Source organism: Neomonachus schauinslandi, chromosome 1, assembly GCF_002201575.2.
Source record: "Neomonachus schauinslandi chromosome 1, ASM220157v2, whole genome shotgun sequence".
In the NCBI taxonomy this organism is placed as follows: domain Eukaryota; kingdom Metazoa; phylum Chordata; class Mammalia; order Carnivora; family Phocidae; genus Neomonachus; species Neomonachus schauinslandi.
The window spans coordinates 197591970-197618777 of record NC_058403.1 but is presented as its reverse complement, the minus strand read 5'-3'; the positions used below and the strand labels follow the sequence as shown (position 1 = coordinate 197618777).

Genomic DNA, 26808 nt, shown 5'->3' with positions numbered 1-26808 from the left:
TGTGGAATTGGCCTGTAAGTTAGTCCTGATATTAAACCTGGCCCTTGGACATGGACTTGGACTTTGATATTAGAACTTTATCTTGGACCTCAGACTTGACACTGAATATCTTAAACTTGGATCTGCCCTTTGGACTTGAATGTAGGGTGTGAATCTGCATTTGATCTTGGATACTTATGTTGGACCTGGGCTTTGGAAATGGACATGGATCTTGGACCTGGACCTTGACCTGTTATGTTGTAGACTGAATGACCTTGTTCTCAAACTCTGGACCTGGACCTTGAACCTGGAACCTCAGACTTGGGCCTGGATCTTGGACTTGGCCTTTAGATCTCAAACTGGTCCTTGGACATAGACTTGGACCTTGGACTTGAACATCAAATCTCAACTGTGGAACTCTGTTCGTCTGTGATGTTGGACCTGTCCTCAGACTTGGTTTTTTGGAACTGTTACTTGAACTTCGACCTCTAACCTGAGACTTTGACGTCATGTCAAGTCCTCAGACCTACACCAGAACATGACCTTGGACCTGGAATGTTGATCTGAACCAGAATCCTAGACCTAGACTGGGGGACCTGGGTCTTACACTGGAACCTTACTTTGGAACTCAACTTGTCCTGGACATTGAACTCAGACATGGGATTGACTTGGATCTTGGAGCTTACCTTTGACTTTGACTTAGATATCTAACTTTGGTCCCAGAACTTGGACTTAGGGCACTTGTTTCGGTCTCTCTTGTGGGTGTTAACCCACCACCTTAGTATTTTTCCATGGGTGATGGTAGCCTCGGAGCTGGCTAGGAAGTAGAGTGCTTCCCCTGGCTGCTTACTGATAGCTGGCACTCCTGATCAATTCTCCTTTGTCAGTTTGCCTGGTGTTTTGAGCTGGACTTTCTATTTAGTCCATTTAGTCATGGGAAAGAATAGGCCAGATGGGTTGTCATCTGTTTCCAGGTTAGGGTCTGGGAAATTCCTAGTCTGGATCACCTTGTTCTGTTGTGTAGGGAGACCTAAGAAGCCCTGCTGCTGTGTTGTTCCTCTAGTTTGGAAGTCTCCTTCGGAGAACCTTTCAGAGTTCTCCTTGATTGTTTCTTGCATTATTTTCAGGTTTATAGTTGTACTCAGCAGGGAAGAGCAGAGATAAATGGGTCTACATCATTTTGTCTAGACTGAAAGTCACTGGTCATTGCTGTTCTAGGTTACTCTGTCGAGAGTTTTGCTATAAAGGTGAGCAGAGATATGGGACAGTAGCATGAAGGAGATGTGATGTTAAGAAAGGTTTGCTTTTATTTATTTTTATTTTTTAAAATATTAAGTAGGCTCCATGCCTAACGTGGGGCTTGAGCTCATGACCCTGAGATTACGAGTTGCATGCTGTACAGACTGAGCCAGCCAGGAGCCCTTATTTATTTTTTTAATGAGAGAAACTACAGCATGTTTGTAAGATCTATCTCCTGTAATGCAGGAAGCATAGGAAATAATTACTGAAGCAATGCCTTGAATAGGTAGCAGACAATAAGCTTTCCTGTACAAAATGGGGAAGGCTTTAAATAGGAGGTTGGAAGGTTTGTCCATTGTTCATCCAAACAGGAGGGAAGCAGAGTACATGAGCACAAATGCAGGTGGGTGCTCAGTAAGGTCTTGGAAGTCTAAGGAGTTTCTTTCCTAGCTGTTTCTGTTACCTTCCTGAAAGAGGAAGCAGGGTCAACAGCTGGACAGTGAGGAAGAAGGAAGAGGTTGTTGGAGGTTCGGAGAGAGAATATATGAAAGTTACCTAGGAGAGTGGATGAGCAGATGGTCTACGTTTAGAGGATGTGAGAGAGCAATATAGAAGACTATGATTTAAAAGTAGGATTTAAAGACTTTAGAGATGGAGGGATCCTAAATGATGTCAAAGACCAGGATATGGATGGTCTAGTGCTATTTACAAAGCAATGATACCTATGTGTGGCACTGTACTGGGCAATAGTGATAACGGCATGAGGAAACCAGTCTCCTCTGGAGTGGTTAATGTGCAAGCCACACTGGAGTGGGCTGCTGGGAAAATGGGGATGAGCCTGTTAGAGCAGACAACCGGTGTGGGTTTGTTTGTACAGAGATGAAGAAACAGAGGTAGCTGAAGGGGAAAGTGGGACTAAAAAGATTTTGAAAGATGGGAGACACCAAAACATGTTTGAATTCAAAGGGAAGGGACTCAGCAGGGAAAGGTGAAAGTGCAGTAGTAGAGACCAGAAAACCAAAACAGCAAGGTGGGATTCAGAGCACATGGAGGGACTGGCTTAATGGGAAGCAGGGCCCTTCCTATGTTGTAATAGGAAGAGAAGAGAAGAGGGAAGCATATGCAGATACATTTATAGATTCAGTTGTGAGAAGCTTCTCTGACTCCCAGACATCTCACTCTAACCCCAGGGTACCATGACATTATAAATGCTTTGGCCCATTATCTTCCATGCAAGGTAACCCCTCTATTGGCACAGAGGTGCTGTTCTTGCCAAGGTCACAGTAACCTCCATGCTGCCACATTTGCAGGGTATTTTAAAGGCTTCATCATTTTGGACTTTTCAACAATATTCAACATTGCTTCGTTCTCCAGAAACACTCTCTTCTCTTGACTTTCCTGATGCACACATCCTTGGTTTTTTTCTTTCCTTCTTGGGCTATTTCTTCATCTCCTTTGTTAGCTTGTACAAATATTTGTTTTCAAAATTCTATATAAATTCAAGGTTCCTCACTACTCCCTGTATGGTAGATTATCGTAGTAATGGTCCCCCAATGATTCACACCTGCCAGGATTCATGCCCTTATGCAATCTCTTCCCACATGGACTCTGGGCTTGGCCATGTGACTTGCCTTGGCCAATGGGATATTAGCAAACATGATATAAGCAGAAGTTTGATAAGCTTGTGAATGGGGGGCCTGCCCCCTTGGAACTCTGAAACAATCATGCTATGAAGCAGCTAAGGATAAAAAACCACATTTGATCCACCTGCTGAATGCAGCCACATGAGTGAGTCCAAGTGAGACCAGCAGAATCACCCAGCCAATTCAGAGACACATAAAAATTAATCATTGTTTTAAACCACTAGATTTTGAGGTGATTTGTAATGCAGCAATAGGTAACTGTCATCCTCATCTACAACAGAGACATGGCCAACTTGAGTGGCTTTATGCAAATCAGAAAAAAAGTGAGTCATAAAAACATGCCTTTACTGGGCAGACACACCTTTGTTCAAATAAAAAGTGTCCCTCTAGGATGCAGCCGTATGCCAGGTGCACAGCGTGGATTCGGACCCATACTCAGCTCTGTCACTGGGTGCCTTTATGCACTAGACAAGCTTGCACAAGCTTACACACTGTGTGAACCTTCTCGGGGATTTCTACACAATTCTCTCCATTTAGCATAGAAACTTGGCTTCAGGACAGTTGTTTTTTTAATTTATTATTTTTTATTTTATTTTATTTATTTATTCGACAGAAAGAGACACAGCGAGAGACGGAACACAAGCAGGGGGAGTGGGAGAGGGAGAAGCAGGCTTCCCGCGGAGGGGCTCGATCCCAGGACCCTGGGATCCTGACCTGAGCCGAAGGCAGATGCTTAACGACTGAGCCACCCAGGCGCCCCTTTTAATTTATTTTAGAGAAAGAGAGAGAGAGCAGGGGGAGGGGCAAAGCGAGAAAGAGAGAATCTAAGCAGACTCTGCACTGAGCATGGAGCTTGACGGCACGACCCAATCATGACCTGAGCCGAAATCAAGAGTCGATGCTTAACCGACTGAGCCACCCAGGCACTCCTGGGACAGGTTTAATTACTTCACTTAAGGAGAGAGAGAAAGCACCTAGAGTAGTGCTGCTAGCCTTGAGGATTTAGTAGAACACTGACTTTTACTGAGGAAGACAGGCCACATGGTGCTTATTAGAGAGTCACTGAATTTTTCAGGCAAGTCAATTAGGCAAATTCCTTGAAAAAGATGAATAGTTCTCAGAGAAAAGAGGAGCCATTATTCATCCGAATCACCCATGAACATTCTGGAAAAGAGGTAGATAGAGAACTAGATTCTAGAGCAGCTGGCAGTGAGGAGCTAGATCCTCAGGTGGGTGTGGTGCCCAGCAGAGATGGCGCCATGATCCCCAGGCATCCCTGGTCCCAGGAGGTCTCTGAGAAAAGGCTGGGCAATGCCACCAGTCTTCACAGACCAACAGGCTTGCATCAGGCTGGTTCTGGGCCTCCTGGTCCGGCTGCACAGTGGATGCCTCCCTCTGGACTGTAGCGCACAGGGCCACAGCGCAACAGGGGCTCCTCTTCCTCATACCAGCGCTGTTCACTGAAGTCAGGGAAGAAGGCTGCAATCTCTCTACTGGCTGAAACCACAGAGTCTGTAAGGGGAGGTAAGAAAGAAGGGGTTCTCATAGGGAGTGCAGGATGGAGGCAAGGGGCAGTTATAATCAGATTTAGAAACCTGAGCCTCTGGTACTGCCCGATCCTCAGTCCTGGGGCCACATCTGCTGAGATGGCCATAAAGGACCAGAAATGCAATTGGGAGGAAAGTTCACGGCAGCGTTACCTGGCTCTCAACTCCACGATATGGCCTAACCACAAACCACCAACTATCCTCCCTTATTTGTGGCTGAGGACAGGGGAGGCAGACTCACCAGAGCCATGGGTTGTGTTGCGGGTATCAGTGAGGCCGAAACTTCCACGAATTGAATCTGGGGCCACATGACGTGCTCGAAACACTCTGGTGGGTCCCATCAGTGTCCTCCAGAGCTGGATGGCATCCTTGTGGGCGAGGATGTAGGCTCGGATTGGCCCGCTGTGTACAAAAGGAACACATGTGAGGAACCTGGCTGTGTGGTCGAGGAGGGCACACTGTAAGCAGGGCGCGAATAAAAGCACACTACATCCTGAGAGTTACCCTGCTAAATACCAATGCTGCTTCAAGTTGCAGGTGATGGAAGGCCACTATGGGTGTACAGAAAAGGCCATGGAGGTCAGCAGAATTGCTAAGTAGCATTCAACGATACTCTTCTATAGCCACTGGACCAATAACCATCATGGGACAGGTGCTACCAGGTCGGTGTTGGCTTAGCCATGGTCCCAAGCCATGTTTCTTCAGACACTTAACACTGATTACAACTCTAAAGAGTGTCAAATGAAATCAACAAATTTAGGGAGCAGGGGGGGGTAAATCCTGGTGGCTAAAGATGCCGAAATGAAAATTAGAAGTACCTGGCCATGAACTCCACCAGCCGCTGATAGAAAAAACGCCCTGCAAAGAGAGAGTAACCATCAAGACATGGTGCCCAATAGAATTTTTTGTACTTCTGCCTCCTTACTTGGAATAATAAACTCTGTTTTATTTAATTTTATTTTTTAAAAAGATGTATTCATTCACTTTCGAGAGAGTGTGCAGGTGGGAGGGGCAGAGGGAGCTCCATGCTAAACGTGGAGCCTGACGTGGGGATTGATCCCACAACCCTGAAATCATGACCTGAGCTCAACCAACTGCACCACCCAGCACCCCAATAAAAACTGTTTTAGAGAAGGATCTTGGAGTCTGACATATCTGGGTCTGAATCCAGGCTCTGCCACTTACAACCTGTGCAGTTTCCGGTAGGTCATTAACTTCCCTAACTCAGGTTCCTAATCTGTGTACTGGGGATCTAACAATACCTATGTCATAGGGCACTAGAGAAAATTCAATGAAACCACGAGCACTAGGACGATGTCTGAAAGAGTAAACATTCACTAATAACTACTGATATCAGGACATAAAACTAAATTTCTGGTCGGGACTACCAAGTGGAACCCTCCTAGGAAATATATATATTTTAATAGATTTAATTAATTTGAATGAGAGAGAGAGAGCACAAGCGGGGGGAGGAGCAGTGGGAGAGGGACAAGCAGACCCTGAACCGAGCAGGGAGCTGGCGCAGGGCTTGACCCCATGACCCTGAGATCATGATCTGAACCGAAATCAACAGTCAGACACTCAACTGAGCTACCCAGGCGCCCCCTAGAAAATATATATATATATATATATATATATTTTTAAACTTACTATTATTTTTTTTTTAAGATTTTATTTATTTATTTGACAGAGAGAGCGAGAGCAGGAACACAAGCAGGGGGAGCGGGAGAGGGAGAAGCAGGCTTCCCGCCGAGCAGGGAGCCCGATGCGGGGCTCGATCCCAGGACCCTGGGATCATGACCTGAGCCGAAGGCAGACGCTTAACGACTGAGCCACCCAGGCGCCCTAGAAAATATTTTTAAAGGACTGATAATCATGAAAAGTTTGTGTATAAAGCAAGGCTTTAGAAGAATGTCTGCAATTTGACAGTTGGTAGGTCAGAGACAGCCTGCCATTGTGCACCCAGCTAAAATCTCTCTTGCACACGTCTTGGGATGGAGAAGCCTCCCATTCAGAGGATTGTTGATCCTACCTTCATGCTCTTGGTAAAACTTCTGGCATTCTTCTTTTCTCCACAGAAGTTCTCTCATTCGTACAATAAGGAACTTGTTGCTCAGAATCTGCTGATGAACAGCCTGGATAACGTCAGGGATAAAAATCGGTCAAAGGGACCATATGAGTGAATAGGAGACCCAGGATGACCAAAAGAACCATGAGGACCCATCAGAGCCCAGGACTTGAGAGCCTGTCCCATTGTTGGGTCAGAAGAGCAGGAAGGTGGGGTGAGGTAAAGACCTTTCGTCACGCAGCCAGAGCATGAGCCTCGGGTGCTATCTCTGCCCTTCCGTTCCTCCAGCCCCTTGAGCTGAAGCCCACATGACCCACCCTCAGACCATCGAAAAATCTCGATAGTGGTCCTGCCTTGAGTTTGTCCCACTCTCTCCAAACCATCACACTTGACAGATTAAAAACATCGTAACTTACATGTCACACTCTGGTCAGAACCTTATTCATGGCATGAGGTACAACTATTTTAGCCCAGTGCTCAAGGCTGTACTTTCCTTGACCTCCACCTCTTCCAATTCTCTAGTCCCATCATCCTAGCCTGCCTGTGGCCCCCAGATCCACCACACACATTCCTGCCTCAGTATCTCCCTTTGTAGAACTTCTGCCCTCCTGTGCACCAACCGAAGTCCACCCTTCCTTCGAGCCTGGCCAGGTCCCAACATTTGCGGGCCACCATGCCTGAATGCTCTGGTCTTCCTCTGCACCACAGTGAGCTTACCTAGCAGAGCTGCTCAGTTAGTACTTATCGACCCTCCCCCAGTTCCAACAAGATTCTGCACCCTTCTCTCCAGGACTGTGAATATGAAGCAATATGATTGTTACATTACATGGCAAAAGGGATTCTGCAGGTGTAATTAAGGTTACTGTCAGTGGGCTTTGCTTTATTTTTTAAGGTTTATTTATTTATTTTAGAGAGTGAGAGCATGTGTAGGGGATGGGCAGAGGGAGAGAGAGAGAGAGAGAATCTCAAAAAGATTTCCTGCTGAGCGTGGAGCCCAACACACAGCTTGATCCCATGACCCTGAGATCATGACCTAAGCTGAAATCAAGAGTCAGACGCTCAACTGACTGAGCCAGCCAGGCGCCCCATCAGTTGACTTTGCTTTAATCAAAAGGGAGATTATCCAGAGAAGCCCAATTAATCATATGAGCTCTTTAAAAGCAGAGTTTTATCTGGCCAGGGGCTAAAGGAGAAGTCAGATTTAAAGCATGAGAAGCACTAAACACACTGTTGCTATCTTGAAGATGAAGTGAGCCATGTGGCGAGGAACGTGTGGTCTCTAAAAACTGACAGCAGTTCTCACCTGAAGGCCAGCAAGGACCTCAGTCTTATAACCATAGGAATCAAATTTTGCCAACAACCTGAATGAGTTTGGAAGTGGATTCTTCCCCCAGACCCTCCAGCTAAGGACTTGGTCAGCTGATACCTTGACTTTGGCCTTGTGAGACCCTGAGGAAAAACCTACCTGAGCCTACTGGACCTCTAAATTCTAGAATTGTGAGATCATAAACGTTGTTTTAAGCTGCTAAGTTTGTGGTAATTTTTTGCACAGCAATAGAAAACTAATATACATACACTGTCTTGAGGTTTGGTTCTTCTTATTGTATCGGATCCTTATATTTTTAATCTGCCCCAATTCTCCAGTAGATTTTTAGTCTTTTTAGGGTCAGAGCCCATGGCTCCTAGCTTTGCCTCCCCAGCATCTTGCACAGGACTGTGCTGTCAGTCTTCACAAGTGGCCCTGTGGCACCAGAAAGAGAAGCAGTGCCCAGGGCTTATAGTAAGAGGCTTAGGATTCCTTCTTACCTCCAGAATCAGGGGGTGAGCAACAGCATCAGGCTTGATCAGGGCCAGAGTAAGCTGGAGAGCCTGAGGGCTCCGCAAGATTGAGGTCATCTCACTCCTGCCATCAGAAAGCTGGATTAGGGACCTATCAGTGCTGTGCTCCCCACCCACCCTACTCCAGAGCCACGCAGCCTTGCAAACCCACAGCGATCTCACTCCCAAAGCCTGTGGCAGTTACATACAAAGGAGTTACCTATTCAGGAGAAATTCAAGTTTAAACACTACCTGTCTCTGCCAATATTCCCTTCACTTCCTAACTTTTCTTTGTGTTTTAGAGTCTATAAATTTAGAATCTATAAATTTTATAATTTACACTGCTAAACAGCCTGGCCACAAAGGTACAATAACTGTTTCCTTTCATAAGGCCATAGTGTGCTCCCATCAGTTCTAGAATTGGAAGATTGGAGGGACAAGAATTGGGATGTTGCCAGGACACCCCAAAGAAGTCTGCTGGATACGTACCATCTCTTATCTAATCTTACAGATAGGTCAGGATCTCCCACATCAAATCCTTTAATACACTCGGCTATCCTCAATGACAAGGCTTGTGGACATGTAACTCCAAGGGCAAGGACCAGTTGTAACCATTTTGGCAGCTGAAACAGTGCCTAGGACAAAGGTCCAATTTAATTGACTAACTGAACCTATACAGTCTTATTCTGTCCATCTTTGTATTTCTAGTGTCTAGCATGGTGTAAGAGCTCAATAAATAATTGTGGAAATGATACAAGGAACATAAAGGTATTTTTTAAACAGGACTAAGAGGGGTGCCTGGGTGGCTCAGTTGGTTGAGCGATGGCCTTCGGCTCAGGTCATGATCCTGGAGTCCCGGGATCGAGTCCCGCATCGGGCTCCCTGCTCAGCAGGGAGTCTGCTTCTCCCTCTGACCCTCCCCCCTCTCATGCTCTCTCTATCTCATTCTCTCTCTCAAATAAATAAATAAAAAATCTTTAAACTGGACTAAGAGAATTTGAGGTCTCTCCCAACTGTGAAATTTTTTTTTTTTTTTAAAGATTTTATTTATTTGACAGAGACACAGTGAGAGAGGGAACACAAGCAAGGGGAGTGGGAGAGGGAGAAGCAGGTTTCCCGCAGAGCAGGGAGCCCGATGTGGGGCTCCATCCCAGGACCGTGGGATCATGACCTGAGCCGAAGGCAGACGCTTAATGACTGAGCCACCCAGGCACCCCTCAACTGTGAAATTCTATTCAGATGTGAGAAATTGATCATCTGATCAGGACTAAGAACTAGGTCTCAAAAGATTACCTGGTGGAGCTCCTAAATTTGCCAAGAAATATGGAGAAGGCTTTCATGAACACACACAGGGACAGTTTGGACAACACTCTCCTTTCTCTTAGGCTGAGAGTAGCCTGACAATCATGTTAAAGGCGGTGCTAGGGTCTCCCCTACTCATGTCCTTTCTACAGTTTTCAGCTGGATGCTCCACTCAAACCACAAAACTAAGTCTAGCCTAACTAGTGCAAGATCAGCCAAACCACTCTCTCTAATATCCCCGTCGTGAGTAACCCAAAAGCAAACGGAATCTTCAACGTAATCTAGGGAGAGATATCCTTGACACTTCCCTTCCCTCACTCTCCACATCTGTGTTAATCACCAAGTTCTGGCAATTTTACCTAAGCAATATATCTCAAATCCATACAATCCTCTCCTTCTCCAGGGCCACCACCCAAGTCCAGGATTCATCATCAACCTTCCCTGGACTTCCGCAACAGCCTCCTCCATGGCCTCTCAATTCCTACTCCTGCCAGCCTCTACAGTCTGTTCACACAGCAGCCAGTGAACTAAAAATGCAAATCTAATCATATCATTTCCCTCCTTAATGCTTTGCGAGAGATGTTTCCACAGTCCAGAATGTGCTTCCTCTGGTTACCTCCTATTCACCTACTAGATCTTACCTCACTTCCCCTATTATATAGCTTTTTGGACATTTTCTTCAGTTACGTCTTCACCTGTTAGATCAACTCTATTAAAGCAGGGGTCTGTTTTGCTCATCATCTTATTCCCAGTACCTAAGCAGAATGCCTAGTACATAGCCTTCTCTTCAACTGTATTTGTTGAATGAATGAATGAATGAATGAACCTCATCCAGCTATTGCAAGGCCAAGCTGCCAGGGGCTCTCCAGGGAAGGATGTGGTTCCTTTCCTAATGCCAGCTAAGTAATGACTGTCTTGGCCCTTGTTTTTTTTTTTTTTTAAGATTTTATTTATTTATTTAACAGAGAGAGACCCACAGCGAGAGAGGGAACACAAGCAGGGGGAGTGGGAGAGGGAGAAGCAGGCTTCCCGCTGAGCAGGGAGCCCGATGCGGGGCTCGATCCCAGGACCCTGGGATCATGACTTGAGCCGAAGGCAGACGCTTAACCATCTGAGCCACCCAGGCGCCCCGGCCCTTGGTTTAAAACAAATGCTGACAGGTCAAGAAACTCGCTCAACTTTAAAGTTACTCCATCAGAGAACCCCAAATTTCAGAAGTTGCCTGGGTATTGGCCTCCACACCTGAGGTGCCCATTCCTCTGCTTCCGGGAGGACGGTGACCAAGCCACCCCCGCCCCCCCCCCCAGGCTCCGCGGGGACCTGGAACCCCCCAACTCTGTCTCGGCTCCCCATCCCCTACCCTCCACCCCGACACCTGAGGCCCAGCTCCCCAACCCCCCAGGCTCTCAGCCCCATTTCTTGACACCAACCCCTCTCCTCGCTGCCCCTCATTTCTCCGGGCCTGCAGCCGCGCGACTCCTGGCCCTCGTACCAGGACCTAAGCGCACCCCAGATTCAGGGCTGGTCGGGCCCCCGCCCGGCCGGAGTTCTGCTCTGGATTCACCTGGTCCTCCACCGCGGAGGCCGGCCAGCAGGCACCGCGATAGCTACCCTGCGCGGCCCCAGCGGGGTCCTTCGGGCGTTCGGCCGGGCAGCCCTGCTGGGGGTCCTTACCGGGAGGCCGGGGACGTGGGAGGCCGCGGAGGTTGGGTGTGTGAGGCCCGCGGGGAGACGGCGCAGTGGGAGCGGCCCGGCCGAGGCGAGGCGAGGCGGCCTGCAGCCCGAGGGCCGGCCCTGCCGGCGGCCCTCGTCTCTCCCCAGCGCTTACCCCGGGCCGCACGGGAGGACAGAGCCGTCTTGGGCGGGAGCAGCCGCTCCGAGCCGGGGCTCGGGCGCCCTCAGGCGGGAGGGAGGCCGGCGTTCCCGGGCGGCCCTGCGCGGGGGGCGGTGGCCGTCCGGCGGTGGGACGGACCTTGCCTGACTGTCCTCTCTTCCTTTTCTGTCTAGGCTAGTGCCTGGTACGTGGTTGGCGGCCAGTACTTTTCGGAGGTACGTGGAGGCCGAAGGACGTGTGCGCTCGATCGCGAGGGCCGAGGCCGCCCTTGAAAGTCTCGAGCTGCGAGCGACACGGAGACACGAGGGAGCACAGCTCATGTGGGGGTGATGACCCAAGGTTCTTGGCTGGGGTCCAGGTGTCCGTAGGCCGCGAGGGGAGCTAGTCGTAAGGGCCTTGAACGTGTCGCTAAGAAATTTGGGGTGCGGTGGGTTACCCAGGAGTCTGTTGAAGCAGTGCAGGGTGAGATGAGAGCTGCGGGTATTCTTGGTGTGTAGTCTGAGTATGGAGCGGGGACAGCGTGGCAGGTTGAAGAAGGGTGGTGAATTTTTTTCTTGGGAAGAGTCACTGACTGCGCACAGTGAAAATAAGCCATAACTGTCATCAATGTAAGTATATATGTATTTTTAACTGACTCTGGTGCCAGGTACACAGGTGTTGCACTCCTGGAATGTTGGAAGGCAGGTCGGTGTTTCTGGGAGCTTGTTTCCACCAGGTGTCTTTGGCAAAGTCCAGTCCTGCCTGGCTGGTGAAGGCACAGGTCCATTTCTGCCTTCACAGGATGAGAGTAAACTTAACCATGTGATACTGCCCAGACATCAGGTTTTAGTTTTATTTTCCAAGTACACCAGGTCCAATTTTGTTTTCTACCTTTTTTTTTTTTAAGACTTTATTTATTTATTTATTTATTTGAGAGAGAGAGAGAGAAACAGCATGAGAGGGGAGAGGGCCAGAGGGAGAAGCAGGCTCCTTGCTGAGCTGGGAGCCCGATGTGGGACTCGATCCCAGGACTCTGGATCATGACCTGAGCCGAATGCAGTCTCTCAACCAACTGAGCCACCCAGGCGCCCTCTACCTTTTTTTTTTTTTAAGATTTTATTTTTAAGTAATCTCTATACCCAACAGGGGGCTCCAACTTAACAACCATGAGATGAAGAGTGGCATGCTCCACTGGCTGAGCCAGCCAGGCACCCCGTTTTCTACCTATCTCTTCACTAATATACCTTTGAACTAAAGAGACTTTGCCAATTTTTAGACCATGGTCATTAGTTCACCTGTCTTACACACACACACACACACACACACTGGAGAAGGCTTTAGTTCCATATTTTATAGTTGCTTTGACTATCCTCAGCAACAAGCCTACATAATGAAAGTAAGGGCAGATGTGGTTTTAGGAGGAGACTCAATAAATAACAGCCTTTTTCTGAACTTGGGCTCAGAACCAACAGAAATAGAGGAATGGCAGGCAGGTGGAGACCAAATATCAGCTTACCTAATACTGATAGAGTTGAAGGAGAACATAATTTAGAGTGAGAACCAAATTCGCCTGCCTTCTAATTCTGTGCTGCCAGAGTTCAATGCCTGGTCTCTTAAAAGCTTTAAAGCAACAGCAACAACAAAGAGAATCTAACTTGTTAACGGCTTACAAAATGATCGCAGTATTGCCCCATATTCACTGAATTTAAAAAGCGGACCACCCCTCGCTCGTAGCAGATTTTGTCCCTAGAAACCTGTCAAAAGACTCTGATACTCGGTGGTATGTGAGGGAAGGTGAATAGACTGAAAAGTCTTGATTCAATGTCACTGGGACTCAAGTAGTTCTTTTTTTTTTTTTTTTTTAAAGATTTTATTTATTTATTTGAGAGAGAGAATGAGAGAGAGAGAGCATGAGAGGGGTGAGGGTCAGAGGGAGAAGCAGACTCCCTGCTGAGCAGGGAGCCCGATGCGGGACCCGATCCCGGGACTCCAGGATCATGACCTGAGCCGAAGGCAGTCGCTTAACCAACTGAGCCACCCAGGTGCCCGGGACTCAAGTAGTTCTTAACCAGTTATTCAGAGTGTCCTAACTTGTGAGTCTAAACTCAGTTGGGAGAATCACCCATTATGAGGTTAATTATGACCTGTGTTCATTACATCCTGAGGGGCATCTACCTGTGTCTAGTCTTGTCTTTAGCCAGTGGTATTTAAGATGATGCCACCTTCTTACAGTGTTAATTTACAGTAGTGGCAGCCCCAAACCAGGTCTTTGAGATGCCTTTCTTTTTTATCCAGCATATTCAAATTTCTTAATACCATTTCTCTTTTGGGTCCTTTGTTTCTGGCATCCCCAGGCTGCATTGAGAGTGGGCTCTTAGGACCTAGCTTACCCAGCCCCACTGTGAGCAGCCCTCAGTTGGCCACTGCCATCTGCTGTTGAGTTGGTCAGGCCCAGGACACTTGGCTCCTGTGTGTGGAGGGCAGGAGGGTGGTCCTTTACCCCATGAGTTTCAGTTGAGAATCACTCTGGCAGGTTTTTTTTTTTTTTTTTTTTAACCTGAAGCTGATGTTCTTGCTTCTAAAGTTTGTTGCTTCAGGGACCCAGTGAGAATTGAGACCTCTGCCATTCCTCAAGATACTGTCTTCAGGTTCTGGATGGGTCACATGGGGAGTAGCATTTCTTTTAGACACTTCTCTTTTGGCATTTTTTTCCCCGTGTGTTCCCCTACTCCTTTCCAGAAGGCTCATTGAATTTCTGGCATTTTTATTGTTGGAGAAAAGGAAGACCTTGGAGCCAGCTCTTTGCTAGGCTACAGAAAGTGGGGAAGGAACCAGGGCCATGCCCTGGAGATTTGTCTCTTAGCTGTTTTCCAAGATGTCAACTTTCTTTTAAGAAAATCTCTCTTTAGGGCACCTGGGTGGCTCAGATGGTTAAGCGTCTGCCTTCGGCTCAGGTCATGATCTCAAGGTCCTGGGATCGAGTCCCGCATCGGGTTCCCTGCTCAGTGCAGAGCCTGCTTCTCCCTCTCCCTCTGCCACTCCCTCTGCTTGTGCTCTTCTGTCTATCTCTCTGTCAAATAAATAAATAAAATCTTAAAAAAAAAAAATCTCTTTTCCTTTGTTTTCATTCTTGTACGGCTTCTAATCTGATGGAGTAGGTTTCTAAAGCTATGCATTTCTTCCTGGACTTCCTGAACACACGTGATTCCTTAAGACTGTGTTCCAGGCACAGGCTTTTCTCATCTTGTCAACCTCTGTGTTGCATTGAGTGGTTATTGCATTGAGTGGTTTTCCTTTTTTTTTTTTTAAAGATTTTATTTATTTATTTGACAGAGAGAGACACAGTGAGAGCAGGATCACAAGCAGGGGGAGAGGGAGAAACAGGCTTCCCGCGGAGCAGGGAGCCCGATGCGGGGCTCGATCCCAGGACCCTGGGATCATGACCTGAGCTGAAGGCAGACGCTTAACGACTGAGCCACCCAGGCGCCCCGCATTGAGTGGTTTTTCTACTTCAGTCTGAGAAGATGACATATTTTATTTATAATAAGGGCATTGTTTTTGTTGTTATAAATAAAACCTACCATCTTTTTAAGATTGAAGCTGCACTGTAAATCTCAGAACTGTAAAACCCTAGCCAGAGTTATGACAGACAGACTTGCAAGTGGGGAGTGACCCTTAAACCATGGAGAAAAGAAAACAACACATGAATTCTTCTGGTTTTAGCCTTTGGCTTTGAGTGTAGCTCCAGAACATAAGGGATGGAATTTGGGACAGCCTTTTCATGCTTTCTGCTGGACTGGGACTAACAAAGTTTGGAGCTTACACACTTGTGTTCCTTAGCATGTGTGGAATTTAATTGCATTTTAAAGCCTCTGGCCTGTCGAACTAGCTAAAAAACATAGTAAAGGACCAAATACTTGTTTTACCCCAATATCTAAAAGGCGTGTATAGGGAAAGACTTCCCTGTAGTCCAGTCTGTGCCTCAGCAGGGCCTGCTCACCAAGGTCTTCTCTGCTGCTTGGGCTTTGCAGATGCCCCACAAGGGAAGGCAGTGGGTCTGTGCTAAGGCCAAGGTCAGTGCTCACACCTTAACCCTGACATGCTTAAGCCGTAGTGCTTGTGTAAGGACAGTGCCTTTGCTGAGACACGTGACTGGCATTTCGCTAAGGTACTCATTCATCCCTGCCTGTACGTAAAATCGGAGTTACAAAAACTCTTGCCAGTGAACAAAGTGGCCAGCATTTCCACATGGCCAACTTGAAAAGTGTCTGAAATGCCTCAAGTGCTGGTCCCATCATAGCCTCAACATGTATGTGATATTTCACTCCCAAATTCCTCACCAGGTCTCTCTTTTATGTTCTCTGCCAAAACAAGAGATCCTAACATTCCTTTGAAAAGGAATGTTTTCATTCATTCATCCCTCCACATCTGCCAAAAGGCAGAGCCTATTCCTGTGAAACTTCCAACACAGAGCAGCAGAACCTGTGGGCAGCTGGCTTCCAAAATAAGGAACGGAAAAAAGGGCAAAGCTACACTTAACCTGGCTCTCTGTCCCTGAAGCTTCAGCCGGGGGAGGAGAGTTATGCTAAGAGTTCAGGAGTGTATAGAGGAAATCCTCGTGGATGCAAGGAATCAGTCCAGGAAGCATTCCCTTTCTAATAGAGTTGAAAATAACTCTTTGGTTTCAGCCTGTGTGTTTGGGAATTGGTTAAGAGGTTGGCTTAAAGATGAAAATGAATTCATTTGGGATGTGAGTTTGGAGTGATGGTGGGACATTCAAGCAGAACTAGCTTGGTGGTGGTTGGATAGTTAGGTTTGGGAGTTATCAGAGTGGTGATAGTCGGAAATACGTCAGTGAAGAACCGACCATGGGAAAGAATGCAGACAGAAGACAAGGTCAAAGACCAATCCTTCCCCTGTCAATAATTTAAAAACTTATTTATAAAGGGACGCTTGGCTGGCTTAGTCGAAAAAGCAGCAACTCTTGGTCTCAGGGTCGTGAGTTCAAGCCCCACATTGAGTGTAGAGATTACTTAAATAAATACATAAACTTAAGAAAAGCTACTTGTATATAAGGGAAAACAATAATTGATTTAATCTAGCAGCAAAAAACGATTTATGTATAAGAAAGAGCAGAGAGGGAAGAAGGAAAAACCACAGATTGTGTGAAAATTGTAGCTTTTGTTTCCTGTGGGTAGACTGCTCATCAGCTAGCAGCCAACAAAGAGCCAGTATTCTTCCCTGGGGCAAGTGAATGGATTATAAAATATCAACTTCACTTGCTTATGGGTTCTCCAGAAGACCTCTAGAGTTCCAGTGAGGTGTATGTGTCAGGCTGTTTCTGGATGAGTAATGCCTTATCAGTATCCTTTGTAAGCCCCATCATCAGTTAGGCCAGGTCTGCTATTTCCCTTCTCAGAATCTCTGACCTTCTCCCTTTTAATCAGACTCAGCTCTGGTCCACGTTAGCCCTGAGGGTTTCAGTTTCCTTCCGAGGTGACAACATGAGTTGAATGTTGTTTTGGGGGCATTGGCTGTATAACAGTATTTAAACCCCTGAATATTAGCAGACAATGCCAAAAAGAGCAAGGGAATCCTAGACAAATATTTGGAACCCATTTCATATCCAGTTTAGTCACTGGCCTGTTTAATCAGGAGATTAAGTCCCAAGGATTAGTTTAGTCAAGTTTAGCTAATGAATATTCACAAACCAAGTGGATCATAACAGAGCATTTACTTTTAAGAATAAAAATCCTGATAGAAGTTTCTAACTTTGAATCACCATCTCTGCTCACAACTGCTGAAACATCTTTTCCATTAAAAAAAATATTTAAACACCCTCACACTTGCTTTTTAGATGAAGTGTGTATTTTTTCTTTTGCCATAAATATTATAAAACAGAACTTTCAATCCCCTGAGCTGCACTCCTGCCGTTAGCCATCCAGTTTTCCAAAAACTCAGGCATGGTTCTTGGTTTCATTTTTTGCCAGACTCTCCTCAACAATCCTTTAGCAAACATGTCCGCTTAACCTTCAGCTGTACATTAAATCAGATCACCTCTGGCCATCTCCTAGCCCAAGCCAGCCTCATCCCTTCATGTACTGTCTATCCCTTCTGTGGCTTGTTTTTCATACAGCCATCAGATTGATCTTTTAATTTTTATTTTTTTTAAATAAATAGATATTTTTAGGTAATCTACACCCATTGTGGGGCTCAAACTCACAACCCAGAAATCAAGAGTCGCACACTCCACTGACAGCCAGCCAGGCACCCCCATATTGATCTTTTTAATGCATAAAGCAGGTCACAGCACTCTCCTGCCTAAAGCACTTCCGTGTTTTGCTGCTCTACTAAGAACAAAAGCCAAACTCCTCACCATGGCCCTTAATGCACGACCTGACTTGGCCTATGCTGACTTCTGTTCCTTCCTCACAAACTACTCTCCCTTTCACTCCTACCATTCCACCACCTTGTTCCCACTTCAGGGCCTCCACAGGAGCTGCTCACTCTGCCTGAAAGCTCTTCTACCCAGTATTGTTCCATTCACTCAGCACTGAGTCACCTCCTTAGAGAGCCTGGCCAGATTTCACGATCTAAAGTCACACCCACTCCCTGCATTCTCTTTCCCATTACCCTTCTCTGTTTTTCCTCAGTACCTGTACCTATCTTTGTTACTCTAGCCCACCCTTTCTTCTGGCTTTATTAATGAGAGGAAAATCTGGCTAGCTGCCCTCCAGGTCCACTTGCTTCTTCCGTGTGTGTGTGTGTGTGTAGGTTGCTTTGGAGGAGGAAAGGTGATTCCCCTGAGCGAAGTGAAGAGGACTCCAGAGTCCGACTTTCAGATATGGGGAAGTGCCTGCAGGAGAGGGAGATTGGCCTCGCTCTACTATTGATCCTTTGAAGCTCAGGGCCCAGTGTTGCCATGGTCAAATCGGGTGTGCAGTGGAGTAGTTAGTGTGAAACCTTGACATGTATCCTCTGGGAGTTGGGGCTTATGGAACCATAGAACCTGAAGCCTTCTATCTTCCTGGACAATCTGCCCACAGCAAGGAAAAAAGAGAAGTTACCCTCTCTCTGCTTCCCTAGCCCTAGCAAATTCCAACCCTAGTACGTAACCTTTTACTCTAAATTCTATATCCTGACCCCTAACTGCACCACTGGCAGTGATCTAACTCTTAACTTGTAACCTAAACCTAGATCTTCTGACCCTGACTCATTCTCTTCTGACACTGACCTTGTAACTCTGACCCTTGATCCTTAAACTGAAGCCCTAAACCTCAGGCCTTTGCCGTAGCCCTAACATCTAATCCACCACAGTCCCTGACCACCACTCTAACCTTAACTCCTCTGACACTACTTTTTAACCCTAACCCAAGCCCTAGTCCCTAAACTTATAACCCTTTAACCTTAGACCTGGTTTCTAGATCCTGAGGCCCTGATATTTATCTTCTAACCTTGTAATCCCGCCCTTAATCCCTAACTCCTGACCTATGGATTCTAACCTTTGAACCCTCACCCATAAACTGCTAACCTCCAGGATCCTGGAACCCCAGACCCCCAACCCTGACTCTACAAATGACAAGGCAGTACTTCACCCTACCATGAGCCACAGACAAGGGGAATCACAGCAACTCAAACTGCATAGGCCAGAGGACATAGTGAATGAATGCCAGCAAATTAATCCACCAGGCACAGAACATGAAACAATAGGACTCCTGGAAAACCAGGGGGGAAAAAAAAACAAAACAGAAAAACTCCCCTAAATACAGGATGTGGTAGACTAGCAGCAAGCCTGAACAAGCCTTCAAATCTCAGAAGATGGGCAATGAAAGTCCCAGTCACTGTGACCATACTTCTATGTCCCAACACTGTAGCCTCAGTCAGCAGGTCATCCTGGACCCATGATGGAAGAGAACTGTCCTTAGTAAGTGGTAAAGCTCTCAGACACAGATGGATGGCTCAGTAAAGCCCTTGCTCTAGGACACAGCAAAAGAAACCTCGGCAATACAATGACCACCGTAACCCAGGAGATAGAAGCCATAGCCAGCATTACCATTCCCCAGTTTCCCTAGCACAATCATTGGGATTCCAGGAGAAGCCCAGAAACAAGCTAACAACCCAGCTGAACAAAAGACAGGAACCTATATGAAACCAGCTCTTTCCCCAAATTCCAGACCCTGACCTAGATGGGATCCCAGAATTCAGTCTTCCAACATGAACCAAACTTGAAGAAACAGGCACAGATCTCCCATGGAGAGGACAGAAGAAGTCCATGCTCTAATAAAGATGGCATCCCAGAATCCTCCCCTTTGTCCCATTCCCAACCCCTTCCCCACCACCAGGGTCCCTATGCATACAAAAGAGGCATACTAACAGTAGTAATAGAAAACATTTACTAACAGTGCTGAGGAGGGCGCCTGGGTGGCTCAGTTGGTTAAGCAACTGCCTTCAGCTCAGGTCATGATCCCGGAGTCCTGGGATCGAGTCCCACATCGGGCTCCTGGCTCGGCGGGGAGCCTGCTTCTCCCTCTGACCCTATCCCTTCTCATGCTGTTTCTCTCTCTCTCTCTCTCTCTCAAATAAATAAATAAAATCTTAAAAAAAAAAAAAGTACTGAGGAGGTGCTTCATCCTGCTTAAGCTTACATGACTTCTGTATGTACCTTGTCCTTAGGTATAATTTGCTTTAAATTGAAGAATACTGCTGAAACCTAAAATACATATATTAGAAAAGAAGGTTGAAGAATCCATCATCTAAGCTCCATCCATCTCTACAAGTTAAAAAAAATAAACTAAAAAAGGCAGAGTTAAAACTAAGAGCAGAGATTTCTCAAAACGAAAAAAAAGTATCAAAATACAAGTTTATTTTAAAATTTTTATGCGGTTACACATACAGCAAAGTGAACAAATCTTTTTTTTTTTTTTAAGATTTTATTTATTTGAGAGAGAGAATGAGAGAGAGAGAGCACACGAGAGGGGGGAGGGTCAGAGGGAGAAGCAGACTCCCTGCTGAGCAGGGAGCCCGATGAGGGACTCCATCCCGGGACTCCAGGATCATGACCTGAGCCGAAGGCAGTCGCTTAACCAACTGAGCCACCCAGGCACCCGCAAAGTGAACAAATCTTAAGTATGCGACATCTAAATATATCTACACCTGAGTAACCACCCAGATCATGATACAGAACATTTCAAGCATCATGCTGGCAGTTAAAATCAATATTACAAATGAGATCGGGGAATATTTAAGAAAATATTTTTAAAGATGACAGAAAAAAGCAGGCAAGAAAACCTTAAGAAATGGGAGTGATGAGATAGTGCTTAGATATTAAATGTAAACTACAATAATTAAAATTATGGCATTGGAATAGGATTATGTCAGTCACAGACAAAACTTTCAGAATGAGGGTCTTGTGTATAGAAGAATAAATGTTTGAAAAACAGTCAAAATTATTTTTAAAAAGAAAAATGATTGGGTATAGACTTATCTTACAAAATATATTTCTTATAAATCCACTTTCATCAAATAGTGAAGTATATGTATATATAAAAGTCAATGGTATTCCATGGGAAAGAGTAATGTTCATAAGGTTGAGAATTCATCTGGAAGGAAACCTACACTTTAACTTCAACCACATACATGATAAATTCTGCCTGGCTTTAAATGGGTAAAAGTGAAATATAACGATGAAAATGTTGGAATGAAATTTAGGAAAATATTTTTATATCCTTTGTGGTGAGGAGACTTTCCCAAGCAAGATATGGTCTAGAGGCCATAAAGGAAAGGCTAGGCCACTTAAATAAGTAAATAAATGCCATAAAAGACCAAGAATGAACTGTAGACTGTATTGTAAACAATTATAGCTTCTTGGCAACTACAGTAAATAAATGTCCCTTACCTAATGGCTAATAAATACGACTCTACAAATTGATAAGTGAAAACATGTCCAGGCAAGTTACAAAAGAAGAAATGAGTTTTCTTCTACTGCTCTTTGGATTAGAGTTCTAATTGTCTTGAATGGAGCGTCCGGAGGAGTCATTTCTTAATGCAGAAGTAAAGACTTGTGATCTATTAGGCGAGGGTGGATGGCTCTCCCTAACGTTCTTTGGAGCTCCAGTCACTCCCAATTGCCTGCAGCACATCTGCCCTTAAAATGTAATCCTCATATCAAATCTGTTATGTCCCCCACAAAATCCAGCATCTTCTCCCTCAACAATTACCAACTGGATTATAGCATTTACGTAGAGTTCTTGTCTTTAGCCTTACAGTAGCCAGTCAAGATACTGTTCCATAAAGTTACTTAGCTTGGTTATTTTCTTCCCTACCCCCTTCAGTGTGGTTATGCAATTTAAAACACAGCTAGTGCAATCCTTAATGTTTGTATTCCATTTCAAGTCCGCCCACATCCTGGTTGGTTTTAATTGTTTATGTTTGTGTATGTGAAACATAACTGTGGTTTCAAGGGAGCTGTACCAAAAGATATGCTCAGAGAAGTGCTGCTCCCCCCTCATTCCTGCTATCTTGTTCCCCTTCCCCATTTCTTTCCATCATTTCCCCACCTACTCCCTATAGGGAACCATTCTTTTTTTGTTTCTGGTTTACCCTGTCTATATTCCCTTTGCACAAATGAGCAGATACAGGCGTAGTTTATCTTATCCTCTTCTTTCTTACACAAATGTAGCATACTGTAGATACTCTCTGGCATTTTGCTTTCTCCGCTTCCAGAATGCCCTGGAAAACACTCCATATCAGCTCACAGAGACCTTCTACTTTTCTTTTACAGCTGCATTGTTCTTTATTGTGTGACGTACCATAGTGTATTTAACCACTCCCCTATGCGTAGACATTTAGGTTTGGTTTTTTTTAAAGATTTTATTTATTTATTTGACAGAGAGAGACACAGCAAGAGGGAATACAAGCAGGGGGAGTGGGAGAGGGAGAAGCAGGCTTCCCAAGGAGCAGGGAGCCTGATGTGGGGCTCAATCCCAGGACCCTGGGATCCTGACCTGAGCCAAAGGCAGACACTTGACTCCTGAGCCACCCAGGCGCCCCATTTGGGTTGTTTTCAATTATTTGCAATAACAATGCTGCAGTGAATAACCTTGCACATATATATTTTTGTATAGAGGTGTGTCTTCAGAGTAGTAGATTCCTAGGAGTGAGAGTACTGGCTTGGAAGGAAAGTATGTACCTAGGTTTGTTAGGTATTTGCCAATAGTTTTGTTAGGTATTTCTTAGGTATTTCCTTCTGCTATTGATTTCTAATTTTAGTCCATTGTGATTAGAGAATATATTTAGTATGATTTCAATCCTTTCAAATTTATTGAACATTTTTAATGGTCCAGGATATGGTTTATCCTGGAGAATATTTCATGTGCACTTGAGAAATATGTGTAATTCTGCTGTTGTTGGATGGAGTGTTCTATAGATGTCTAGTTAGGTCTGTGATGTCTGTATTATAGGTATAATTACTCTCTTTTACTTTGGATCTTCTGCTTAGTTCCTCTATCCAGGATTGAAAATGGAATGTTGAAACCTCCAGCTGTTATTATGGAATTGCCTATTTATCTCTTTAATTTGCCTCTTGTGTTTCGGGGCTCTATTTTTAGTTGCAAAAATGTTTATATGTCTTCTTGCTGGATTGACTCTTTGATCATTATAAAACATCCTCTGTCTCTGGTAACAATTTTTGGATAAATTCTACTTTGTTTGATATTAGTATAACCACGTCAGGTTTCTTTTTGTTACTGTTTTGCATGAGTCTTCTTTCATTCTTTTATTTGCAACCTATTTGTGTCTTAGAATCCAAAATGTGTCTCTTGTAGCTGGCATCTAATTGGATCATGTTTTTATTCATTCTGTCAATCTCTGCTTTTGGTTTTAATGTTCAATCCATTTATGTAGCTGTGGATAAGGTAGAATTGTCCTCTGTAATTTTGTAATTTGTTTTCTATTTGTCTTATGTCTTTTTTGTTCCTCTGTTTCTCTGTTGTTGCCTTTTCTTGTGTGTTAAATATTTTTCAGAGTACTGTTTTAATTCCCCTGTCATTTCTTTTACTTTTTTATTTGGGGAGAGAGAGAGAGAGTGTGTGTGCATGTGCGAGTGGGAGGGGCAGAGGGAGAGAATCTCAAGCAGGATCCACACTCAGCATGGAGCCCAACATGGGGCTTAATCCCATGACCCTGAGATCATGACCTGAGCTGAAATCAAGAGTTGGATGCTCAACTGACTGAGCCACCAAGGCGCCCCTCTTTTATTATATTTCTTAGTTATTTCCTTAATGATTGCCTTGGGGATTACAATTAACATCTTAACATATAACAATTTAGTTCATGTTAATTCCAACTTAATTTTAATACTGTACAAAACTTTACTTCTATGTAACTCCATCCGCCTGCTCCTTTGTGGTGTTATTATCATACAGATGTCATTTTATGCATGTGTGCGGGGCATGTTGGAACAGATTCAAGCCCATGAATAACATGAGTTCAGGCGAGGTTTCTACTTTGTCCCTTAATCTCATCTCCTCTTTGCCTCTTTTTTAAAAAAAATATTTTATTTATTTATTTGAGAGAGAGGAAGAGAGAGGGAGAGAGAATCTGAAGCAGACTCCACACTGAGCACAGAGCGTGATGCGGGGCTTGGTCCCACAACCCTGAGATCATGACCTGAGCTGAAACCAAGAGTTTGATGCTTAACTGACTGAGTCACTCAGGCGCCCCTCCTCTTTGCGTCTTTTTTTTTTTTTTTAAGATTTTATTTATTTATTTGACAGAGACACAGCGAGAGAGGGAACACAAGCAGGAGGAGTGGGAGAGGGAGAAGCAGGCTTCCTGCTGAGCAGGGAGCCCGATGTGGGGCTCTATCCCAGGACCCTGGGGTCATAACCTGAGCCGAAAGCAGACACTTAACGACTGAGCCACCCAGGCGCCCCCTCTTTGCATCTTAAACAATTTCATCCTCATATTAAATCTCTGTCCACTTCTTTTATTTCTATAGACATTGTCTGGTCTCTCATATCTGAGGAAAAGACATGTTTACACTAACCACCCAGTGCCATCAGATATAAGCAATTTTCTCTTTAGAATTGTAGGACTCTTGTTGCATGGGACCTCAAGAAGATAATCGAGTCAAATGGTTCCTAATTCTAGTTTTGCATCAGAATTTCTGAGTTTGGGAGGCTTTTCATTCTTACTGCATGTTGCCTGGGGTTCATTTCAGAACTTCTGATAAGAATCTCATTCTATTCTTTTCATTCTTTTTATGCTGTGTCCTAAGAAGTGACAAGAAATTGGAGCAAATGACTATAACTTCTAGATTGTGTTGAGTAAATGTCCTTAGTCCTAAGTGATACCATTAGTCTGCAACTTATAATTTTGGGAAAGCGGAAAAGCATTAGAGCATGTTAAGAAATAAACATACATTAACACAAGCATGTATTTCCTCATCTTTTTCAGTTTAATGTGTACATGTGTATATATGTGTTTCCCTAGGACCATTACTGTATGTTTTATATAAGGATCTATGCAGTTTGTTCTAGTAGAATCCTCAGTGTGGAATTGTGTGCAACTCTCTAAGCTTCCATTCCTTTGTCTATAAAATAAGGATGTACTTCTTAAGTTTGTAGTGAGGCTTAAGTAAGTTAGTGCTTGTATAGTATTTAGAAACCATACTGTGGCCAGGCAGTATTGTGCTCAATACATTTTCTTTGGATAAAAGTCTCTCTTTTATGGTATGGTTGAAATTTTCAAACCAGATCCTGGTGTATTGAAATCCGTGTCGCTCACATGACACATATTCAGCTCCATAATGACCAGAGCCCTCGAGTTGTATCTATAGCTGCTCTTGAGGCACCTATCCCATCGTTTAGATTTCTGGGGTCATTTGCTCACAATCTGTATGAGAACAGAGGGAATCTATGTCATAAGTCCTGTAGTTTTGGGATGTGAACACAGAATAGTTGATATTTTTAACAGATTCTGATTAACCAAGAAAAATGTTTGTCAGCCAGAATTTCTACTGAGAATCATTTATTGAAGAAGCAAATATCAAGGAGTTTGATCCTCTAACCATTGGTTTCCTCCAGCATCAGCATTCTCTTCCACAGGGGATGATACTGGAAGTGACAACCATTGTTTCCCTTGATCGTCGGGGATTCAGCAAGTTCTATAATTCTTCATGGTAAGTTCAGGAGTTTTCCTGCAAGGGAAGTATCGGCTTAGAGAAATCCAATTTGGGAAAGTTAAGAGAAAAACTACCACACTGATAACTACACCCACAGTCCTGCAAGAGGAATGGCTAAACCATTATTCTGTGAATTAAGGCAGACTGGAGACATTCTAATGTCAATGAAGAATAGGAGCACAGAGTGGAAATGGGAAGAGAAGAGGAGAGCTAAGGATGCAGATGACTCTGTGAGTCTTTGAACCCCAGGAGAGCCAGGGGGCAGAAAGGTGGAGAATAGAGGCAGTGACATTGGTGAAGCAGAATCTGGTCATGGGCAGCATAGAAAGTGCTATTAACAGGGTCTGGAGGCTGGCCAGCCGGGTTCAAGACTCAGCCCTGCCCGTTCCTAGCTCTGTGGCCTTGGGCAAGTCACATCCCTCTGTAGACCTCTCCATCTTTCAATATGAAATGTAGCTAATAGCAACACCTGCCTCATGGTGAGGGCTGTAGAAACATGGGGGAGGAGATACGGGCAAAGCCTGGGACACAGGGCAAGGTACACAGCTAGCAGTCGGTAAGTGATAACTGTTGGTCCTCCCACCAAGGATAGTGTTAGTTTCTTTTCGATCTTGTCAAAAACAGTTTCCACTGTGCTCTGGTAAAGGGCTATGGGGAGGGGCCACCATTCATTCATTCATTCGTTTATTCACTTATTCCCTTTCTCCTCACATTACAGCCAAACATTTTAATGAGTTCAGTCTGTCTCTTTTTGTTTATGTGTTTGCGTAAAATATGTGCTGTTTGTGGTTATTTTTAGTTTACATAATGGTATTGAGGTACTTGAATTATTCTCTTTTTTGCTCAGTGCACCATTGTGAGATCTGCTCACACTGCCAAAATGTACATCTGTTTTATTCTGAAAGCTGCATGGACCTCTATGAAGACACCTTCCACAGTTTACTAGTTGATTTCTGGACTAGTCTCACCCAGGCTGCCCTCAAAATGGCCACCGGCCACCATGAATAACACTGCAATAAACATGTATGTCACTTTACAAAGCTATGAGAGAATTGCTTTGTGATTTCCTAGGTTTGGAAATGCTGGCCCGCTAGATATGCATGTATTTAATTTCTTACTTTGCCTAGGAAGTGGTCGATTGCTCCTCAAGAGTGGCTGTAACAGGGGCGCCTGGGTGGCTCAGTCGGTTAAGCAGCTGCCTTCGGCTCGGGTCATGA

General features: G+C 44.9%; 1 protein-coding gene and 1 long non-coding RNA gene across 6 annotated transcripts; one reads left to right on the top strand and one right to left on the bottom strand.

Annotated features, from left to right (window-relative positions):
• Positions 1 to 3719: 3719 nt before the first annotated feature.
• On the bottom strand, positions 3720 to 11423 carry NME6 (NME/NM23 nucleoside diphosphate kinase 6). Of its 5 annotated transcripts, none has more exons than XM_021687054.1 (6): positions 11271 to 11423; positions 8283 to 8379; positions 6441 to 6543; positions 5227 to 5266; positions 4650 to 4810; positions 3720 to 4373 (listed from the first exon to the last, which is right to left on the bottom strand). In XM_021687054.1, exons 2-6 carry the CDS (start codon positions 8370 to 8372, stop codon positions 4207 to 4209), a joined length of 561 nt encoding a protein of 186 aa, XP_021542729.1. In that variant the 5' UTR covers positions 8373 to 8379; positions 11271 to 11423; the 3' UTR covers positions 3720 to 4206. The 5 variants fall into 5 exon arrangements, with proteins under 5 accessions (XP_021542729.1, XP_021542726.1, XP_021542727.1 ...); XM_021687051.1 differs by lacking the exon at positions 11271 to 11423 and adding an exon at positions 11161 to 11202; XM_021687052.1 differs by lacking the exon at positions 11271 to 11423 and adding an exon at positions 11105 to 11160.
• Positions 11265 to 26563, top strand: LOC110577658. The gene is made up of 4 exons (XR_002480128.1): positions 11265 to 11306; positions 11604 to 11645; positions 25515 to 25588; positions 26439 to 26563. It is a non-coding gene; the product is annotated as an uncharacterized LOC110577658 (long non-coding RNA).
• The last annotated feature ends 245 nt before the right edge of the window (positions 26564 to 26808 follow it).